We start from the raw sequence: 21663 nt of genomic DNA, 5'->3' as shown, positions 1-21663 counted from the left end.
AGATGTAGAATATTTCATTCCTACTTCAAAATATTTTCTCTAGTTAAATCGATTATAAAAAACCTACTAAGCCATAGACATTAATAATTGTTTGCTAAAATTTTTTATTCCGTTTCAAGACCGACTAAAGTATCGAAATGATCACATCAAAAAACATTAGAGGATTTTCTCATATCAAAGTGAGTTTAAATTTCATATTTTAGTTTCGATCATACTAAAGCAATTTAATACCTTAATTTGTTTATGTAATCTATTATATTCAATATGTTCCATAATTCTCCATTCTTCCAAGTAATTTCACCAGGAAAATGACAAAAAGTAGTATAACCACTAACCCAGAAGGATAACAATTACACGAGTTTGGTTCCTCAAAGTCAAATCCTATTCATTAGCCACAAAAAAAAACAAATCAATTGTAAAAAAATTTGATCTCCAATTCAATATCAGGTCCAAAAAAAAAAAATATTGTTTTCATGTCGTAGCTCGTGAAACAAAAGTTCAGTGATTCGAGAGGAAGAAGAAACTTTCACGAATCACGAGGCACCATTATTGGTGCTCCCTTTACAGTAACGTTTTATTTGTCCATTCACTTTATTCATGTTCTGTGGTTTTCTGAAAGAAACATTGTGTTGTGTCGTTACGTGTATTGTCTCGAATCATCCCACCTTCTCCTTTGCCCTTTTGTTTTTGTTCTTCCTCTTCCTTCCTTCACCACCTTTCCCTTCAATCAGTACGGACCTCCGCAGCTTCCTCGTTCCTAAAATCCTAAGCTACTTTTGGTTTATTTCTACCAATTCCCTTTTGTCCTTTGAAAAGTGATGTTGGGGTTCACAAATATTCTTTCATTTCTGAAGTAATTCTTAAGGAATAAATAATTCAAGCATCCAAAGCTTCTTTCTTATGTGAAAGAAAATAATTATAAATTTAAATTGTATTATTTATATATATAAATAGTATATAAATATTGTGTTTGCCTTTTTATTTCTCATTTTCTTGAAATATTTCAGTAATTAAGGTATTATTATATTGGTTTGGGTTATCTCCTCAGATAGGTTCTCTGTTTGGGGACCAAGAGAAGAAGCCCGGCCACCCACATATGGGTGATGAACATGGCTTCCTTCGGTGGGGTGGTTGTGACAGTTCTGCTGCCGGCTTCTCCTTCTTTATGCATTAGGTGAGCTTTGGTTGAAGAAAGCTCTGAATCATGTTTTTGGCTCCATCGCAACCCATGGAATCGGATGCACGTACTCGCTGTGTCATGTTAAGATAGCTCACCTTCCTTGCTCACTCACACATGGTGATCGATCTCAGACTCCGACGGCGTACTCTGTCGGTGCAGGTGACTCTCTCTCTCTCATCTTCTTCGGCAATCTAGTGCGAACTGCTTCGAGATCCAACTCATTGTTGATACAGGTTCCAGAATGGGTTTCATGACGAAGCACTTCCTTTTGCTTGCCTTGTCCCTATCAACGTGGAGCTTCGTGGCGATGATCGCATGCGGAGGCACCCCCACGAGTACTGCTGCTCGTCTTCTCGCCATCAAGTCCGACCTCATCGACCCCGGAGGAGCCATGGCGAGCTGGTCGCCAGGGCTTCCTGATACGTGCAGCTGGAATGGAGTCACGTGCTCGGATGACCGGAATCACGTCGTCGCTTTCAACTTGTCCGGCTACGGCCTCTCCGGCTCTGTCTCCTCCAAGTTCGCGGGTCTTGCGTTCCTTGAGACGCTCGACCTGTCTTCCAACTCCCTCGCCGGACCCATCCCCCCTGAGATCGGCATGCTCAAGCGCCTCAGAGAACTGCTGCTCTTCTCCAACTCCCTCTCCGGCTTCATCCCTCCCGAGATCGGCCTTCTCACAGATCTCAAGGTTCTGCGACTGGGAGACAACATGTTGTCAGGGACGATCCCTCCACATCTCGGCAACTGCACTGGGTTGGAGGTTCTTGGCCTCGCCCAATGCCAGTTGAACGGAAGCATCCCCGCCCAGATTGGCCACTTGAACCGCCTCAAGACCCTCAACCTGCAGCAGAACAGGCTTACCGGTCGAACGCCTGGCGAACTCGGTGGCTGCAGTGCTCTCCAAGTTCTGTCCATGGCGGACAACATGCTCCAGGGGGAAATCCCTTCGTCCATTGGAAGACTGGCCTTCTTGCAGGTTCTTAATCTGGCGAATAACCAGTTCTCTGGTTCCATTCCCACTGCTCTGGGTGGTCTTTCGAGCTTGAGCTACCTGAACTTGCTGGGTAACGCCCTCAATGGCACCATTCCTCCTCAGCTGAATCGCTTGACTCTGCTGCGAATCCTCGACCTGTCGAAGAACAACCTATCCGACGCCATCAGCATCTCCACGAGGCAGCTGAAGAATCTGCGGTACTTGGTCCTGTCGAACAATCTCTTACAAGGCAGCATCTCCGGAGACCTCTGCGACGAGAGTTCAAGCTTGCAGAATCTTTACCTCGCCGGAAACCACCTGTCGGGCACGATCCAGGGGCTGATGGATTGCATCTCGCTCCGCTCGCTCGATCTCTCGAACAACAGCTTGAGCGGCGGGATTCCGTCGGACATCGATCGCTTGACCAACCTCGTCGATCTCGTGCTCCATAACAACAGCTTGGTCGGGGGTTTACCGCCGCGGCTGGGAAACCTGAGCCACCTGCAGATGCTGTCGCTCTTCCACAATGGTCTAACAGGCAGCATTCCGGCAGAGATCGGCAAGTTGCAGAGGCTACAGCTCTTGTTCTTGTACGAGAACCAGATGACCGGGATCATACCGCACGAATTGACGAACTGTTCGAGCTTGGAAGAGCTCGATTTCTTCGGGAACAGTTTCAGTGGGCCGATCCCTGAGACGATTGGGAAGCTCACGAATCTGGTAGTGCTTCAGCTGCGGCAGAATGATCTCTCAGGCCCCATTCCTCCGAGCCTGGGCGACTGCAACAAGCTCCAGGCCTTGGCTTTGGCTGACAACCGGCTCTCGGGGACTCTTCCTCCGACCTTCCGATTCCTCACCGAGTTGAACCTCATCACGTTGTACAACAACTCGCTCGAGGGTCCGATCCCAGACTCGTTGTTCTCCTCTCTCAAACATCTCGCCATCATCAACCTGTCTCACAACAGGTTCACCGGGAGCATCTCACCGCTCTTGGGCTCAAACGCTCTCGTCAAACTGGACTTGACCAACAATGCGTTCTCCGGCGTAATTCCTCCGACACTCGGTGAGTCAACAAACCTGGCCCGTCTTCGACTAGGCCACAACCTGTTGCAGGGCGGCATCCCCTCCGAACTCAGCCGCCTTCGATGGCTCGATTTCCTCGACATGTCCTCCAACAACCTCACCGGGGAAATCCCCTCCGACCTCTCAAACTGCACCAGACTAACTCACCTCCTACTTGGAAAGAACAGGGTCACAGGTACCATCCGTTCTTGGCTGGGAAACCTGCACTCTCTTGGAGAGCTCGACCTATCATGGAATGAGCTCAGTGGACAGATACCAGCAGAGATCGGGAACTGCTCAGGGCTTCTTAAACTCTCTCTACAAGACAACCATCTCTCGGGGATGATCCCGCCGGAGCTCGGGAGGCTCACTTCGCTAAACGTTCTCAACCTGCAGCGGAATAACCTCACCGGCACCATACCTTCCGCAGTGCTTATACACTGCAAGAAGCTCTATGAACTGAGGCTCTCTGAGAACTCCTTGACTGGTTCGATACCTTCGGAGATCGGACAGCTGATTGAGCTTCAGGTGATGCTGGATTTGAGCAGAAACCACTTGTCAGGAGACATCCCTTCGTCTCTCGGAAATCTTATCAAGTTAGAGAGGCTTAACCTCTCTTTCAATCATCTCGACGGGCGAATCCCTGCTTCTCTGGAGCAGATCACCAGTCTCCATCGACTCAATCTATCGAACAACCTTCTTTATGGCTGGATTCCCGCAGGGCTCTCGAGCTTCCCAGTTAGCTCCTTCACTGCAACCAAACTCTGCGGTGCACCACTGACTGCTTGTATAACAAGATCATCAAGCTCTGACATGAGTCGACTGTCCAATGCAGCAGTGGCAGGCATCATAGTTGCGATCGTCTCCATTTCAGCTGTCGTCTGTGTGGTGTTGCTCTGCATCATCATCAGGTTGTGGAGCAAATGGAGAGAGGTCTCCGTCTCGAATTCCGACGGCGAGGAGTGTAAAGAGAAGCAAGAGAGACGGGGCGGTGGTGGCGGTGACAGGTTCGAGAGTTTCTGGAAGGTTGGTTCTACGAGCATGGTTACTTCATCAGAGAAGCAGAGCTCTACCTCTGAGACTAGCATTCTCCAACAGAAGATGGAAGTTGGTGGCTTGGATGATTCAGGATCGTGAGCTGATCACTTTTGAGATCATTCTATTTGTGCTTGATTTCTTCTTCTTCTTACCGACTTGGATGATTCAGAATCGTGAGCTGATCACTTCTGATATCATTCTATCGGTGCTCGATTTCTTCTTCTTCTTCTTCCTTCACGGTTTAGCGCTTGCGAGACTTGTAACGTACAAATGTTTTTATTAAGGAGTGCAAAGGCCCATTAAAGACATAGTCTATCATGCAAAGCACGAAAACTTAGCCACGTTGGCTAATTTTTAGGTAATTTTACGGGTTCTCTTTTTTCTATTAACTCTTCAATTGGTTAAATTGTTTATATCGTGTCATCCCGCCAATGCATTCATTCAATACAACAGTAGCTTTAAACTACGGGACTCGTTAACATTCGCCTATAAAAGGGGGAGAAAGCCGAGGCGGTCCATCTTCCGTCTTCCCGGCGCTCATTGCTTCCCGACCCTTGCGAAGGAAGGCTCTCTCTCTCTCTCTCTCTCTCTCTCTCTCTCGCTCGCTCTGTCTCGGGCTACATCGCAATGAGAAGTAAGTCGCCAAGCCTTCCCGCTCCTTCTGCTTCTACTCTCTTCCATCCCGTCGTCCTTTTCCCGAGGCCAATCCCTATATCCTGTAAAGAAGGTAAACTCCTAGGTTGATTCCTCTGGTGTTGGTTAGATTTGACTCATATTTGGATCTTCTTTTAGATCGGAGCCATTTCTTTGTGTTTTCTTTGGTGGGAAGGGCTAAACCTGTTCATCAGGTCTCTGTAAGTAGTTTTCGTGAAGTACGACTGTTGAGGATGGTTAGGGTTTCGCATTTGACGTTGTAGATCGATGTAGGATTCGGATAATATCTCAGACGAAATTGGTTTGTTTCGATTAATATCTGACATTGGAGTTGATTCCGATCTCATTCATACTAGTTGTCTTAATGCTGTGACTAAGTGTACCCATTTGGGAGTTAGATATGTGTCGATTTGGGTATCGCTCTTTTTCTTTTTCCCTCCTATTTCTTTGATCTAATTGGTTAAGCATTCTTCTTTGTCTTTTTTGCCTGCCAGATTCTGTGTAAATCCTTGCAAGTTTCAGCAGGAACTAAGAAATGGGATTATATAGAGATCAACACTCGTTGATTCCTGTAGCTGACTTGCCACAACCCTTCCGTTCCACATTTAATTTCAGGTGGTGAATGATGAAAATTATGACTTCCTCGGTTGTTTGATTTTTTTCTTTAAAACTGTGAAATGGGAAGAATGAATAATTGTGGACCCTGGAACCGGGTTAGTCTTTTTCAAACTGCTGTATATTTTCTCCTATTTTTTCAAACATTAGAGGGAGTGTTTACTTCTAGGTTTATTGGAAAAAAATTATTGTTTCTTTGAAAATAATTTTACAAAGCAGGTCATAATCTGTTCTACTTATTTGTAAAATCAAAGCATTTTATAGGGCTAATTAAAGATTATTCCTGTAGTTAAACCTCTATAGCATCTTGGTCCTTAGACATAAAAAATTTACATTGAAATCCTTATAATTATGAAAGTGAAACATTTAATCTCATTGACTCTAATGTTATCGGCTTTATCAACGGAAGATACAACACATGATAGCACGTGCATGAATAATATGAAAACAATGAGCAAAAAAAAAATTTAGTGGTGGTGGCGGACAATGGCGCAGTAGATGGTTGCTGTGGTGGTGGTCGACGAGAATGATGCGGTGGTTGGCCTTACCGATTTCGATCCGAACATTGATGACGAGAAGGAAGAGGAGGCATTTGTGTCGGCGCGACAATGCTCTGCCTCCTCTTCCTTTTTCGGTGATGTGGTGGTCGGTGAGAACGAAGAGGAGGCAGGTGAGGCATCTACGTCGGTGCCGCACCGCTCTTCGTCCTCTTCCTCTTATGGCGATGTAGTGGTCGGCGAGAATGAAGAAGAGGTAGAGCTGTGCAACGTTGATGCAGAGGAGGTAGTGCGATGTCGCACAGAACAATATAGTGGTTGGCGAGAATGAAGATGGGACAGAGCGGTGTAGTGTCGACGCAGAGGAGGCAATGCCGTGCAACACCGAATGATGCAGTGGTCGGTAAGAATGAAAAGGAGGCAGAGTGGTGCGACGCCGACGTAGATGCCTCACCTGTTTCCTCTTCCTCCTCCGGCACCGATGCAGATGTAGAGTGATGCCATAGGAGGAAGAGGAGGTAGCGCGGTGCAGTGCTGATGTAGATGCCTCACCTCCCTCCTCTATCTCTTCTGGTGTCGACGCAAATGCCTTACCATTTTGCCTCCTCTTCCTTTTCGTCGTCGATATTTTGATCAACATCAGTAAGGCTAACCACCACATCGTTCTCGTCGATCGTGACCACAACGGCCACCCATGGCATTACCGTTTGCCACCACTGTTGAAATTATATTTTGTCCATTATTTTCATATCATTCATGCATGTGCTGTCATGTGCTATATTTTTCGTTTGTAAAGCCGACAACATTAGGGTAAATAAAGTTAAATATTTTACTTTTATAACCATAGGGATTTCAATATAAGTTTTTTAAGTTTAAGGATCGGGATTATAAAAAGGTCTAACTATAGGGGATAATACATAATTGGTCCCATTTCAAAAGGTCATGTAAATTGTGAATTCATTTAGTGTACTCTATGTATTTGAATCTATGTGCACAAATATCTAAGCATTATGTTTCTAGGCACTTGTGCTAAAGAAAATGTTGATAGTATCGTTAATTCTATACATAGTGCTGTTTGTCTATTGCAGGTACTTCAATTCTTTGCAGAGTGAATGTTTTTCTGGCTGCTTCCTCTCGGATATAAACATGGTCATCTCAGCACCAACTGCAAGCGGTAAAACAGTGCTCTTCGAGCTCTGCATTCTTAGGCTTATGTCAAAGTTCCTTTCTTCAGAGGGGAAATTCAATCATAAAAAAGGAACACTTAAGACAGTAAGTTTCTGACTCAGGTGTATTCTACTGTGCATAATGCTTCTTTTACAACTGTCAGATTTGAAATGTTCATTGATTATAACTTCAGAACAAGCTATTGAAAATATTTCCATACATCCTAACCTCTAAGTTTCCAAATATGATACAATAGTTCTGAATGGACAAGTCAGTTAGACCATTTTCCTAATTGATACTATCTTTGCAATTGTGAGTGCATTGTATCTTGGCAGCCATTCGGTACATCATTCTGGTAGTTGATCTCTGAATTCTCAGTCACTCATTTTTGGGACAAATTCTCATTCAGCTGTACAACTCAAAGCCTGTAGAATGAATAAACTGCCTTTAAATTCCTATACCATCTAAAAAATTCTTGATACTTAAACCAAATAGACAAAACAAATATACACTAGTAAATATTACCTAAGGTAAAGACTAAACCGAATGCACAAAGCTTCTGCCAACGTGGGAATCAGGGAGGGTCAATATATGTACCCGTATCTCTATATTTAGAGATTGTTTCCATGACTTGAACCCTAGTCTCTCAAGTTGCAAAGGAGCTACCTTACCATTGTACCAAGGCCTGCACTTTATCGATTCACCAAGGTGCAAATGCAAAATTATTTTACTTATCGAGGCACATATATTCCTGATAATTTAAATATTGTTCTGGTAGCATAAGTTAGAATACTTGTCAAATATTTACCTAGTTTTCATTCTGTTATTTGACATGTGTGTAGATTTATATAGCTCCATCAAAGGCCTTGGTACAAGAAAAACTTCGTGATTGGTGTATGAAGTTTCATTCACTGGCAATTAAGTGCTTGGAGATGACAGGTGATAATGAATCTTATAAGGCAAAGAACATACAAGAGGCAGATATCATTCTAACTACTCCTGAGGTAAGGGATCAACTTTATATTTAGTTACCTTGGTCCTTTTTAATCTGGATTTTGGCATTACAGAAGTTTGATGCTGTCACCCGTCATGGTGCAAGGAATGGTGATTTGAGTTTCTTCAGTGATATTGCGCTCGTACTCATTGATGAAGTTCACTTTCTCAATGATCCTCGTGGAGCTACTTTGGAAGCAATAATTAGTAGAATAAAGATGCTTTCCAGAATTTCTGAGATGCGCTCTAGTCCTCTAGCATATGTTCGATTCCTTGCAGTTTCTGCAACAATTCCAAATATTCAAGACATAGGTAGGTTGTAACTGATTTTATTGTAATTTTCTTCAAGGATCTCAAGATAGCACTGAGCTGTCCCTTTTTTGGATTTGATATTTTCAGCTGAATGGCTCTCGGTTCCAGCTCAAGGAATTAAAAGGTATTCTATGGTAAATCTAATCTAACAGCAGTTTGTTGGCCCAACAGCTGCTTTTAAATCCTTTTATTGCATGCATTACAGATTTGGAGAAGAGATGAGGCCAGTACAATTGATGACCAAAGTCTTCGGTATAAACAAGCTTTCATTTTCCTATCTAACCATGCCAATGTCCATCTTTTTGCCTTTCTTTTTCTATTAATTTCTTCATTTTTCTACAAAGAGTTCAAGAATATTTTACTGCATTTGCTGAAGGTGCTCATAGTTTTATGACTGTTGAAAGTTTAAACTTGAAACCATATAAAAGCCAGAAACAACAGTGTCTGAGATTTGCCGTGTTATAGTTGAGGGAAAATACACTAAACTAGTCAGTGACTTTGAGTTGGATTAAGGTCCAATGAAGCAATTATTAGTTTTTTATGAACAGAGGTGTTGTCTATCATAAAAGATCAGGACCAGGACAAGAGGAGTTTATATATTTGCATTGGTGAAAGGCAAAAAATTATATACTTATATAAGCAACAATTTATTAGGGTTCTCCAGTACAAAAATGATTGGCATTAACTTTTATATTGGAACTCCTGATTAAAGCAACCAACATTCAGTAGTTTATACTCTTGATTTGGGCTTCACTCATTAATAACTGATTATCAAACTAGTCAAAATTTCAGCACTGTTTCCTTATACTTTATGTCATATTTCTTCAGTATTTGCCTCTAAGACACCACTATGCACATTTACTAATTGTCTATGTAGTACATAACTGCATACTATATTAGTTGCTGATGTAGGGTGTGTTTACTTCGAGAGAATTTTCAAGTCTTCTATAAGAAAAATTCTCAAGAAAATGTGTTCATGAAATTTTATTTTTTAAAATTTGTTATCTAACTTCTCAATTTTGTAAAGAATTTTGAAAAGTACAAAATAGTTCTCCAAAATCTTCAAAGAGTGATTTAAATGGCAGGTAACTAGAGTGGTTACTGAGGCTAGTTTGAAATTTGAAGTAATGGAAATGGCCTCGCTGGCACATGGTCAAGATGAGGTTCAGTTGCTTCTACAAGAAAAAAATGAATTCAGTGTACCTCACCAGAAAATCTTTGTTTACAATTTTTTCTGTCTTTCTTTCCTTTATTTATCAAATGTCTGATACTTGTTTTGCAATTCTGTTTGATCAATAATATTAATATTTGTATGAACAAGGTAGCTATTTTGCTATTAAGAAGGGATTTGCATCTGAATGCAACTACTGTATTAGCATGGCTTTACTGTCGTTCTCACTACTCAACCACCGCCACGTCATTTTTTTTCCTTTGATACTCTCTATCACTGGCACCAGAACCACTATTAGCACCATCTCTTTTCTCATTTTCTTTGCCTCTATTTGCTTCTGCTGACACTACTTCCACTACCCTCGCACCATCTTGCGATTGCAACCACTGCTGTCAATACTATCACCATCACAATTACTGTTGCTAGCTTTCGCCATTATCTATTATTGCCACTACCACTACTCGACTGCTAATTTCACCTCTACAATCTTAATGATATCAACATTGCTTCTACTAACACCATTGCCTTTTGTTGTCATGACACTATTATCACCACAAATAGCTAATTGGAGGGGGACAGAGCACAAATACAATCATGTACAAATTGATGCTATATGCAACAGTGGAAGTTAGTGCACCAAGATGGTTAATCATGCCTATCTCATCGGGGACGTCAAACATGGTTTTCCTCCACACAACATCATGCCCCATGCCACCTTGGGACCCTTCACCACCTTGAGACCTGCATCACTTCTACAATCATAACGATATCAACATTGCTTTTACTAACACCATTGCCTATTGTTGTCATGACACCATTATCACCTCAAATAGCTAACTGGAGGGGGACAAAGAGCACAAATACCATCATGTACAAATTGATGCTATATGCAACATTGGAAGTTAGTACACCAAGATGGTGAATCAGCCTATCTCACCAGGGATATCAAATATGGTTTTCCTCCACACAACATCAGGCTCCATGCCATCTTGGGACCCTACACCACCTTAAGACCTGCATCACTTCTCGTGGGAGGAGGCAACATCACTGCGGGCTAATTATAGATTACCCCCTGTAGTTAGGCCTCCTTATTATTCCGGTGTCCCAGCTTAAAAAATTTATATTGGAATCCTTATAGTTATGAAAGTAAAATATCTAGGTCCATTTATTCTAACACCATTGGCTTTACCAATGTAAACATAAAAATAATGGATAAAAAGGTAATTTCAACATTTCAGTTGATGGCGGCAGATGGTGACGCCGTTGGGAGTCGTGAGTGGTTGTTGTGGATAAGGAGAGCAATGACGAGAGGTGAGGGCCGCTTTGCATTTACGTTGACGTCAACGCAGTTGGTGAGCAATGAAAGGGTCATTGATGTAGATGCAGAGCAGCAAAAGGATTGCTCACTAGGTGTTGACGTAGTTGCTGAGCGACGAAAGGGCTGCTTGACATCTATATAGGTGCTGACACAAATGCAGAGTGTCGCTACTCTGCATCTGCGTCGGCGTCGACACAGTTATCGAGCGGCGAAAGGGTCGTTTGGCATCTGCATCGGCGTCGATGCAAGTGCCAATACAGTGAACGACCCTTTCATTACTCGGCAATTGCGTCGATGCCTATGCAGTGAGCGGCCCTTTTGCCACTTTGTATTTGCATTGGTGTCGACACAGATGTAGAGCGACTCTTATCTCTCGCCGTTACTCTCTTCATCCACAAGAGACATCTGTGGCCTCTAGTGGTGTCATCATCTGCCACCATCGACACTGTTCGCTACTACCAATTGAAACATTGAAATTATTTTTTTGTCCATTATTTTCATGTTTTCGTTAGTAAAATCGACGATGTTAGGGTAAATGGACCTAGATGTTTCACTTTCATAACTATAGGAATTCTAATGTAAATTTTTTAAACCTAGGGATCAGGATGCTAAGAGTGTCTAACTACAAGGGATAATATGTAATTAGCCCCATTACTGCACACCATAATTATTCCCACTAGCATATGAAAGTAAATGAAATCACTGCCACTAGCATCACTACCATCATCATAAATCAAGATGATAATAGAAAGTAAATGAAAGATTATTTTCGAGTTTGAATAGTGAATATGTATTTTCACTTTTTCTATGGAGAAATGCTTGATATCCATTCTTTAGTACAAGATATTTTCTTAGAAGCTTTGGTGGTTACTCTTTTGTCCCGGAATCGTTGCAGTTTCATTTTGATTATAACATAGGAAAGTTGTGAAAATGTTGCTGAGCTGTTGATCTCACATTTACAAAAGATAATAAGGTTTGCAATTCCTATGTTGTATAGGTCTGATTTTCTGGTTGGTTTCTTATATATCACAAAGATGTATAATCAAAATTTATTTACTAATTCAAATAGAATATAAAAAACAATTCCCCAGTTTTCAGATAATTTAATTTCCTAATTTTCTTTTTTCTCTGGTATTTCTGCCTTATCCCAACAGTTCTTTTTGTTTTTTCAGTTCTTTTGTTTTCTCTTTCTGCATCCATTTCTTACTGTCTAGATGGCACTTCTGTTCCATATTACATATTTCTTATGAACTCCATTGTCATACTCATACCTAACCATTTGATTTGTGTGATGTAAGAGACTAGAAAGGGATTTAATAGTAAAAGGTAATGATCCATTTTTTTGAGGCACCAGTCAAACAAAGATTTATTTATTTTACTTCACTGATAAGGAAAATGAAACTGAACAGTGGTCTCAATATGTCAATTTGTCCTTCTCATCTTCTTTTGATCGCATCCTTTCTCTTTTTGCACCATCTTTGGAGTACTATGTTTATAATTCTATCATTTGAGCTAATTAGCAAAATACTTTTTTGACTAGTTAGGTACTAGTAAATGAAAAGAGACGTTGCCACCTCAGTCCTTTAGTTTTTATCCATTTGGTTTCATAGTGTTGACTCGGCACATTCGCATACTCTGTCAACTGGCAGAGAACGTGCCAAGAGGTACCAGATAGCACAGCTTCTATCAGCATGCATGCTGCAAAATGCAAAACTGAAATTCTTGTTGTATCATGATATTGGTAACTCCAGTTTAAACGTTCACTCCAAACTATGTATTTCTTTTTGTTACTATCCCAATGTGTTAATTGCAAATTCTGTCTGCTATGCGAACTGAATAACCTGTAAGTTTTAAGTAGTATCAATCAAAGAACTCTCTTAGAAATTGTTCTTGCTCTACGAATCATGAATTGACATTTAGTAGAAAAGATGTATCCCATTTGTGGTCAACATTCTAACATATCTTGCGTATATAGTATATACAACATATAGGTATATGATAATGGATGCAGAAGAATGGTAAAAGGAAGCCAAATTCAATCTTTATACAACAAGTATGAGGTGTACTAGGGTTTAAGTAGAATATGTAACAAGAGATGTATGACTCCTTTAGTATTTTAAAGTTTAGCACTCTATCAGCAGTGGTATGGACTGGTATGGACATGTGCTCAAGAAACCTAGAGATCACAATGACATTAAACAGAGAAAGACCACAATGACATTAAAAGATCCATGTAAGGCTTTAATAGTGACATGAGAAGAGTAGAGAAAGACCTGAAAAGGCTTTAATAGAAACTATGAATAAAAACTAAAATATTTTTAATTTAACTAAACATATGACTCTACAGATCACAATGACATTAAAAGATCCATGTAACATATCATTAAGCTCTACACCTATTGCCTGCATAATGCTTCTCCATATGGATGTGTGAAACAATGTTTTCCTCAAAGTTTTGCTTAATGAATTAGTGGCTTATATGGTACAAGGGACTAGATGTTTTTATTTTATCTTAAATCTGTGTACTTTACATTTTTATGTTGTATCATTGATTATTATCATCCATGCAGGCTATGCCCCAGCAAAAAATGACTTTTTGTTTGAGAGGGTAAATTTCTGGCCTTTTACATTCTTTATTTTAGTAATTTTGACGTGATATTGCACTAGTCACTGTCACTTATTTTAGGTTCCAGTGATCATCAAAGACAAGAAGCTCTAACCTTTCATTTGTTATATGATCAATAGTAATTTTTTATTCTTACACTGTATCATTTTGTTTGTGGTTCTTATGCTGTATCATCTGATTACTTGGTGCAGCGCCTTCAGAACTTTATTTTTGGTAAGAAAAAAAGTTAAATCTTTTGAACAGCTCATTCTTTTCTCCAATTTCCTGGTTTGTTTTATTGCAATTTCAAGCAGTTATAAGTCATGAGAGTATATTACAGATATCCTCATGCAGTATTCAAGAGGGAAATCAGCACTAATCTTCTGTTCTACCAGAAAAGGAGCACTAGAATCAGCACAATGCCTTTCTCAGATTGCAATGAGTCTTGGTTATTCAAATCCGTTCATAAAATCCATAGAACAACAGCAGAAACTAAAGGAAGCTTCTCTCTCTTTTACTGACAAGCAAATGCAATCATGCATCATTCATGGTGGTATAATTTCTGTGTCCTCTCACAGCATCTAGTACAGACAGCTTGAGACAAGTAGTAACATAAGCACATATTACCTAATTATGCAGTCTACTTTTTCGTTAGTTATTTCTTCTCTTCACCTGAGGTCTATCTTTGAAAGTTACCTTGATGTTTTGAAATAGATTATCTGATTGAGATTTGTTCACGAATGTTCATGTGATCAACTGCCATCTCTTTTCTTTGCAGTTGGTTATCATAATGGTGGGCTTTGCATGAAGGACCGTAACCTTGTTGAGGGTCTCTTCCTGAAAGGCGACCTCCAGATACTCTGCACTACAAACACACTTGCACATGGGATCAATCTACCGGCACATACAGTAGTGGTCAAATCAACACAGTATTTGTAAGTTTGTATTGCACTTAAAGTTAAGCTCAGCTTATTTTTGAAATTTACACAAATTCTTATTGATTTTGCTTTTTTTTTTCCCACAGTAACAGAGAGAAGGGTCTCTACATGGAATATGAGCTATCTATGGTATTGCAGGTAATTACTTGTTGCCTTTATCTTCCTCTGTGCCATATCCTGAAACTGATTAAAAAACCTGAAGCTTAGCCACTTGGATGAAAAATCAATTTATTTTGCTGGCTTTTTTGGCTGATAATTCTGGTATATTTGTTTACTTGCACAATGTGAAGAAAAACCAGCAGTATTTCACCTTGATTCAAGGTTTTAGCATATAATTAACAGCTAAAGCCTGTGTTCACATGGTTGGTGAATTGTTCGAACTTCGAAACTCGCTTGATATTATTTTGCATATTCATCTTAATTGTGACTTTTTAAAAGTCAAAAGTTGATTTTTTTAATCTTAATGAATGCATTTGGTTTGCTGGATTTATGTTTATCCATGTACGTGCAAGAATAATCTTTGTTTCACCATTCCCATAGTTTTAGGATTTGAGTTTTGGTTATAGTAGTCTGTATGGATTGATATTTGCTGATCCAATAGCCAAACCTATACCTGGATCAAAAAATTTTGCCCGGTCCATTTCGATACTAGGTTTATAGCATGACAGTCATAGACTGATGATCTTTCAGTTTTAGGTTGTACCAGATGGTAAATCTAATATCTGATACTGATACCTGATTTTATAACCACAAATCTTATTCTCCATCATCATTTTTTCCCGAACTTTTTTGTTCCTCACTGTTCTCTTCCTCCCTGTTACCCTTGCTGGCTTTGCCAGTATCACATGCCCCTGCAACCTACTCTTGAACTCTCACATGATCCCCTTGCATGTTATGCCCATGCTTCCATCATCTCTGTCACTAGCTGCTGATAGCAGACCTATGCCATCCGCACCAATAGTAACTGACACCTCTGTGGCTCTCCTTGTTGGCTGCAACGTCACCAATGCTTCCCATCTGTCCACTGTCTCCATCCACTCTGTCCAGCTCATTAACATCAGTAAGCAAATCCATACCTCCTCCACCTTCCCTCCCTCCTGTGCCAATTAGTACAGATCCATGCTGACATATTGTATGGTTTGATAATTGTACCATACCAGTCTGACGGACAATTGATAACAGTAAGAGACAGATTTTATTCTTGGGTTCTATTAAGTGTAACTGATACCAAATTTATGGAGCCGGTGACTACATATTTATTGTGTGATCATGATTTCTGGACAATATCAAAAATAGGATCAGGTTAATATGAATGTATGGCTGAAGAGTAGTTATTGTGACCCTTGCATGTCATTATACTTTTTAAGCTTATTACAAATAATCTCTGTATCGTACTGCTTTTAAGAAAGTAAAACATTATACTTGGGTCTCTGCAGATGTGTGGCAGGGCTGGACGGCCACCATTTGATGATGCAGGAACAGTTATAATAATGACAAGAAGGGACACAGTTATATCCAAATAATATTCCTTTTGACATATGCTTGTTCTATTTACTCGAAGGCTTTTCCCTGATAAAATTTATTATCTGAGCTCTCTCTAATTCATGTTATAGGTGCATTTGTACGAGAACCTCCTAAATGGATGTGAAATGGTTGAGTCTCAGTATGTCACAAACTCCTATTCAGAAGCATTTGGACTTATGAACTTTCTTGTTTACTTCTTCTAGCTTTATATGTCGTTTTAATTATATGCTTAGGTTCTGTCTATAACAATCCTATGATTTAGATTGCTTACATGTGCAATGGAGCATCTGACGGCCGAAATCGTTCAACTGATAATATCTGATATATGCTTAGCGATTGAGTGGCTAAAATGTTCATACCTGTATGTCAGGATAAAGAAGGTACACTTTCATCACTATTTATGTTGTTTGTACTTTGTATCTGTATGTGTTATTTGATATCAGTTATCTGAGTCCACATTTGTAAACTCAGAATCCAGAAAACTACGGCATAGAGAGAGGAATTCCTCATGAATGTCTGGAAAAGCACATGCAAGGTTATTTCACAATTTGTAAAATTGTTAAGCTGTATGTCCTCAACTTTTGTGATCCCAATATTCTTATTTTCATCACAGAAATATGTGTTAAAAAGATTAAGGAGTTGTCAGAACATGGAATGATCTGGACAGATGATGATGGTTTTCTGCTAAAACCTTTAGGTACCTATGTATCTCATGTTTTGTGCAATTTTGAGTATGGATTTGACTGATTTCCAGAAAACTTTACCTCATAATTCAAAATCACTGTTTATTTTGGTAACAAAATCACTACTAACTGATTTGACTGAATTCATGTAAATGCTCAGTGCACATAATGCATGCCTTTTCTTTTCTTTTAAAGCTAAAGATACTTTTCTTCTCTTCTGTTAACTAACTGAGGAAAACATAGATTTTGCATTATATCAAGGAACGTGGATTGCCAATAAAGGTCATATGATGACAGTTGATGATGCTCCATAGAGTATTTGCTTCCTCTACCTTGCACCTGATTTACATTAGAATTGTTTCCGTTCCTTCCTCTACCTTGTCCTTCCGTTGAAAATTGCTTTTCATTTATTATCATCCTTGCTTTTGGTTGACAGGCATCTAATGCTTGATGGCCATCAAAGTGTTTTGTGCTTTGAAATAATTTGAAATAGTTTGTTAAGCCTTCTATTATCAGAAATTTCATTTTCCTATAGCACTTATTTGAAAAGAAAGTGACCCACTGCAGTGGAATCACACAATTGTCTCCAAGTTGAAGTCCAATTTTGTTATCAGTTCATTTATTTGTGCCTCTTTAATTCCTTCGGTTAAATCAGTGTGCAAAGATCCTTGTTCATAGTATCTTGTTAGGTGCATAGGAGTTTGAAATGGTTCAATGTCTCCATCATATTTTTAGTTTGGTGCATATCTGGTGGGGTTAGTGGTAATGATGAAACAGCAGTTTTGCCTACAATGATGCTATCCATGTAACTTAGAGAATGTGACTTTTTTTTAAAATTTTGACTCAGCTTTTGACATTGCAGAACCTGGTATCCTGATGACAAAATTTTACTTGAAATTTAATACTATGAAGCTTATTGTGAACGCTCCTGGAAGTTGCAGTGTAGAAGATGTGCTTCGTATCATTTCACATTCTGAAGAGTTATCTTGTATGTAGGTTTAAATAGAATAAAGAACAATCCCTTTGTAGTTTCAATGGAACAGATATAGATGTAATTTAACCTCACTATCCCTGTTTGGACACCACCTTCTCCATACTTCAGGGATTCAACTGAGGCGCAATGAGAAGAAACTTCTGAATGACGTAAATTCTGATAAAGAAGGCCGGCTTCGATTCCATGTGCTCAGTGAAAATGGAAAACGAAAAAAGCGTATCCAGACAAGAGAAGAGAAGATATTTGTACTAGCAAATGACTGCTTGACTGGTGATCCTTTGGTTCATGATTTATCCCTTAACCAGGTTTCCTCTGCTGGTAGCTGATGATATAGCCCATAATCTTGTTAATATTTTTCTTACATGGGTTGTTGATATTAATGCAGGACATGAACTCAATATGCATGAGCGGGTGTAGGATTGCTAAATGTATTAAACAATGTTTCATCTATAGAAAGAATTACAAGGGAACCATAACTTCCACTCTTCTGGCAAAATGCTTACACCACAGACTCTGGGAGAACAGTCCTTACTTGCTGAAACAACTTCCTGGCATTGGAATGGTCACTGCAAAGGTTTCACTTGACTGCCTCTTTTTCTTGGCTATATTATTTTATTAATGGCGTCTCTATAACCTTCTTCCTGAATGTGTTTTTTTTTCCTCATTGTAAGGCACTATATTCAGCAGGAATTAATTCATTCGAAAGCTTGGGAGCAGCTGATCCAAGAAAAATAGAAATAATTACTGGTCGCAAGTATCCATTTGGAAACCATGTTAAAGAATCTCTGTTATTACTTCCTCCGAAGGTCGAAATAAAGATGGAGGAGGCTGAATGCAAAAAGCCAGGAAAGTTGAAACTGATAGTAACACTGAATCGCACATGTCTGTCGGCTACATCTACTAAACACCATTATGCAGATATGGTATGTCTAATACTTATGTTTGCTTGCTTTGCATACAACGCAGCCTTATTCCATATATGAATTTTCAGTCTCTCGCTTGTTCTTAATATTTCGTTGTTCTGAAAGTGTAAAGAATGTCTTTTGTGCAGTTGGTAGGCTCAGACGAAGATACTATGATACTCTTTCATGAAAAGATAAGGTATTCTACTGCATAGGTCCAATTGCGAGGAATAATAAATTCATGGCTTTTGTTTATGATACCATAACATTTCTTTTTCTACTGTTCATGTTTCCACCATGTCTGGATTATTTACTACAGAGCTGAAGAATTTCCCAGGTACAATATCTAAAAAAATTCAACTGTTTTCTTCAAGTTTTTCATCCTATATAATATGATTCTACAAGCTCTTTTTTGCATCTTTTTTTTTGTGTGTTGATATGCATAAGAAGGTCGGCAATTGTTGTCACTGGGCAAATTTAGTGTTCTTGTTGTCATTGGGCGCCAATTTTTTTCGAGTGATATTGGGCAGTAAAAGTTGGTATATTGGCAGCATACAGATATTGTACTGATCCAACCAGTTATCAAAACCAGTATCGACCACAGATTTAAATCTTTTAAGTAGACATGATTCCAACTTTTTGAACTTTGAAGAAATTACAAACTCAACTAATAATTCTATGAAATACAATTTTTAACTAAGAACCTATGGAGCTTAAATTGGCCCAAGATAATTCTTAAGCAAAGTATGTCTATTTGATCATAGCAGTCCAGTATAGGAATTGCCGAAGATGGTAAGGATCACAACAGTGTTACTCTGAATCAAGGTGACATGCAGGTGCATGTGTATAAATAAAGGTGGTAGCACGGAGATGGCTCCCTATAATGTTGTTCCATGTCCTGTACATGCATATGAAATTTTGTATCAGATAATCTGTTTTGCAACATTGAGTTTTTTAAATAATGCAGACAATCCTATTAAGTATTTTGTCAAGGTATGATGTTTCCTTGTGTTTTTGTCACATGACGTGCATCCTATATTGGAGGCTAGATGCATAATCCCACCGAAGCTTGAACAGACATTGAGTGGCTTCAGAAATTTTCTTAAATCTAGGTTTCACTGGTGTAATTGGTCTAAAAACTCTGCATCACTCACATGAAAATATTGCGCAGATCCAGTATAAGAAAAAAAGGAATTTGCCACCTCAGTTTCATAGTCAAGTAATATGTCAAATTGAACTTTGTCTGAATCATGTCTTTAGCTTTCACATGAAAACATTGTGCAGTGTCATTTCAGTTTCGTAGTCAAGTAACATGTCAAATGCAGTTTTGACTAAGCCATATATTTATCATCCATATTATTGCACCCACTTCTTGATATGAAAAATATAGTGCGTCGTGTAAGTTTTCTAATAGAATGATTTTAACTCGATCAAGTGGTAAAGGAAATCAATTTCTTTTTACTATTTTGTGTCATTTTCTAGTATTCTTTCAATAACACATAACAATAATGTTTTATGGCTGAAAAGAAAGATGATGGGAGATTTTTTTTCCTGTTTGTAATGTTTTATCTTCTATTTAGTCCTCGATCATTAGAAAGAAGCACCCTTTGATACTTTACCTATGGCTGAGGTACTCTACTTGTGTGCAGCCCATATGTTGTTACTGTTCTTGTCTCATGTCCTCAGAACGCACGGGTGACTTTGAAAGCTGATTTAATCTTTGAAGAGTATGGTAAGATTTACTATTTCCATCTGAGTTCCTAAATTGAATTATATCTACCTCTTGCCAAATTCTTATGTACTGCATTGATGTCGAAGTTGGCCTCGATGTACATGAGAAGCTTGTAGTTACCAAGGGAAACAATTCAATCATGACTAGAGGACCATTGTGTGAAGATTCTATGCCTTATGCACTTCCAGAGGAAATTTATCTCATCGAGGATGATCAGAAAAGCAGCTCCAAGATCATGTGTGATGAAACTCTGGATTTAGATAACTTGAGGGTAAATTCATCAATGTAAGTGGCTTTTCCACCTTATTTGTACAACCTCAAATGTCACATTGCTAATATCTATTACATGTGCCAACCATGTAGGATCATGAATTTTTCTCTTCCTCTTCCTTGCTACCTTGCTACTTTGCTACTTTTATTCTTGACTAACCACAGTTCTCTCGGCATTAATGATATAGGCCCAGCTTTGATCTCCTGCAGGAAGAAACTGGAAAAGGTATGCGTACAACTTGCTGCTCCATCATACCTACCAAAATCTACCCCCTGAACTCTCTCTTTAGCTAATTATGAAACAAATTTTTTTCCTTGAATTTTCCCGGTGTTTACAATCAAAATTTGTTTCAGGATTGGATGCCTTGACTCCGGAACCTTCAGAAACTGAATGTAAAACAAAGTCCATAGAAATTATATTTGAGCACATCCGTAAGAAGTCCAAAAGTTTTCCAACTCTCTTGACATCAAAAGTCATGGATTATGCCTGCCAACCTTTAGTTCTGAGGAGAGACACATCCAAGAACCAAGGTTTTGATGTCGAGGCAGATCTAAACCACATAATCCTCATAGATTCAGAGCCTAGTGAAGTTTCCCAGGAACTGAGTCTCCCTGTCAGCTTTCTGACAGAGACAGAAAGAGCCGTGACAACTAGTAACCTCAACAGTGTGCTAAAGCCACAGCTTCCTTACAAGCTTAGCCCGACTTGTCATCAACCTGGCTGCAACAAGCCCTGCAGTGACTCGCTGGAAATAGTCCAAACTGTTGGCTGCAAAAGATCATTTTCCAATGAATCAAATCCAATTTCTGATAGCCCAATTTGTTCTCAGGGTCATTCTGTAAGTGTACATGACAACCTCAGGGCAGAATCTTTCCTTGGGTTTAAGAGTGTCTTTTCATTTCTTTAATTGTTTTGAATTCGCAGACATAACTTTGGCAATATTACCACAATTTCATGCATTACTACTCACATCATCCTTTTCTTTTATTGCTCACGACCTTAGATTTCAAAGGAAGAATGACTGGTGCCTGAAC

General features: G+C 39.4%; 2 protein-coding genes across 2 annotated transcripts; both read left to right on the top strand.

Moving 5' to 3' along the window:
• The first annotated feature begins 1045 nt into the window (after positions 1–1045).
• LOC135615900 (LRR receptor-like serine/threonine-protein kinase GSO1) lies at positions 1046–4563 on the top strand. The gene is made up of 2 exons (XM_065115007.1): positions 1046–1339; positions 1414–4563. The coding sequence occupies exon 2, from the start codon at positions 1422–1424 to the stop codon at positions 4350–4352; it is 2931 nt and encodes a 976-aa protein (XP_064971079.1). The 5' UTR covers positions 1046–1339; positions 1414–1421; the 3' UTR covers positions 4353–4563.
• A 220-nt stretch (positions 4564–4783) lies between these two features.
• LOC135594366 (ATP-dependent DNA helicase MER3 homolog) lies at positions 4784–21559 on the top strand. The gene is made up of 28 exons (XM_065087400.1): positions 4784–4980; positions 5402–5522; positions 7108–7291; positions 8029–8190; positions 8254–8491; positions 8579–8615; positions 8697–8743; positions 13551–13588; positions 13798–13819; positions 13926–14138; positions 14364–14520; positions 14610–14661; positions 15960–16031; positions 16137–16186; positions 16310–16427; positions 16519–16582; positions 16661–16744; positions 17593–17718; positions 17833–18029; positions 18110–18298; positions 18396–18647; positions 18776–18825; positions 18946–18963; positions 20276–20358; positions 20445–20643; positions 20817–20854; positions 20983–21467; positions 21554–21559. Exons 2-28 carry the CDS (start codon positions 5443–5445, stop codon positions 21557–21559), a joined length of 3261 nt encoding a protein of 1086 aa, XP_064943472.1. The 5' UTR covers positions 4784–4980; positions 5402–5442.
• The last annotated feature ends 104 nt before the right edge of the window (positions 21560–21663 follow it).

Source organism: Musa acuminata, chromosome BXJ1-1 (assembly GCF_036884655.1).
Source record: "Musa acuminata AAA Group cultivar baxijiao chromosome BXJ1-1, Cavendish_Baxijiao_AAA, whole genome shotgun sequence".
Taxonomy (NCBI): domain Eukaryota; kingdom Viridiplantae; phylum Streptophyta; class Magnoliopsida; order Zingiberales; family Musaceae; genus Musa; species Musa acuminata.
This window is presented reverse-complemented; position numbering and strand designations above follow the sequence as displayed.

What these genes read in the sequence shown, in the direction of transcription:
- LOC135615900 (XM_065115007.1), top strand. Translation starts at nt 1,422, where the DNA reads ATGGGTTTCATGACGAAGCACTTCCTTTTGCTTGCCTTGTCCCTATCA.
- LOC135594366 (XM_065087400.1), top strand. Translation starts at nt 5,443, where the DNA reads ATGGGATTATATAGAGATCAACACTCGTTGATTCCTGTAGCTGACTTG. An exon ending in TCATTCTAACTACTCCTGAG is followed by an intron (nt 8,191 to 8,253) that starts GTAAGGGATCAA and finishes TTGGCATTACAG; the next exon opens with AAGTTTGATGCTGTCACCCG. An exon ending in ATTGATGACCAAAGTCTTCG is followed by an intron (nt 8,744 to 13,550) that starts GTATAAACAAGC and finishes TCATCCATGCAG; the next exon opens with GCTATGCCCCAGCAAAAAAT.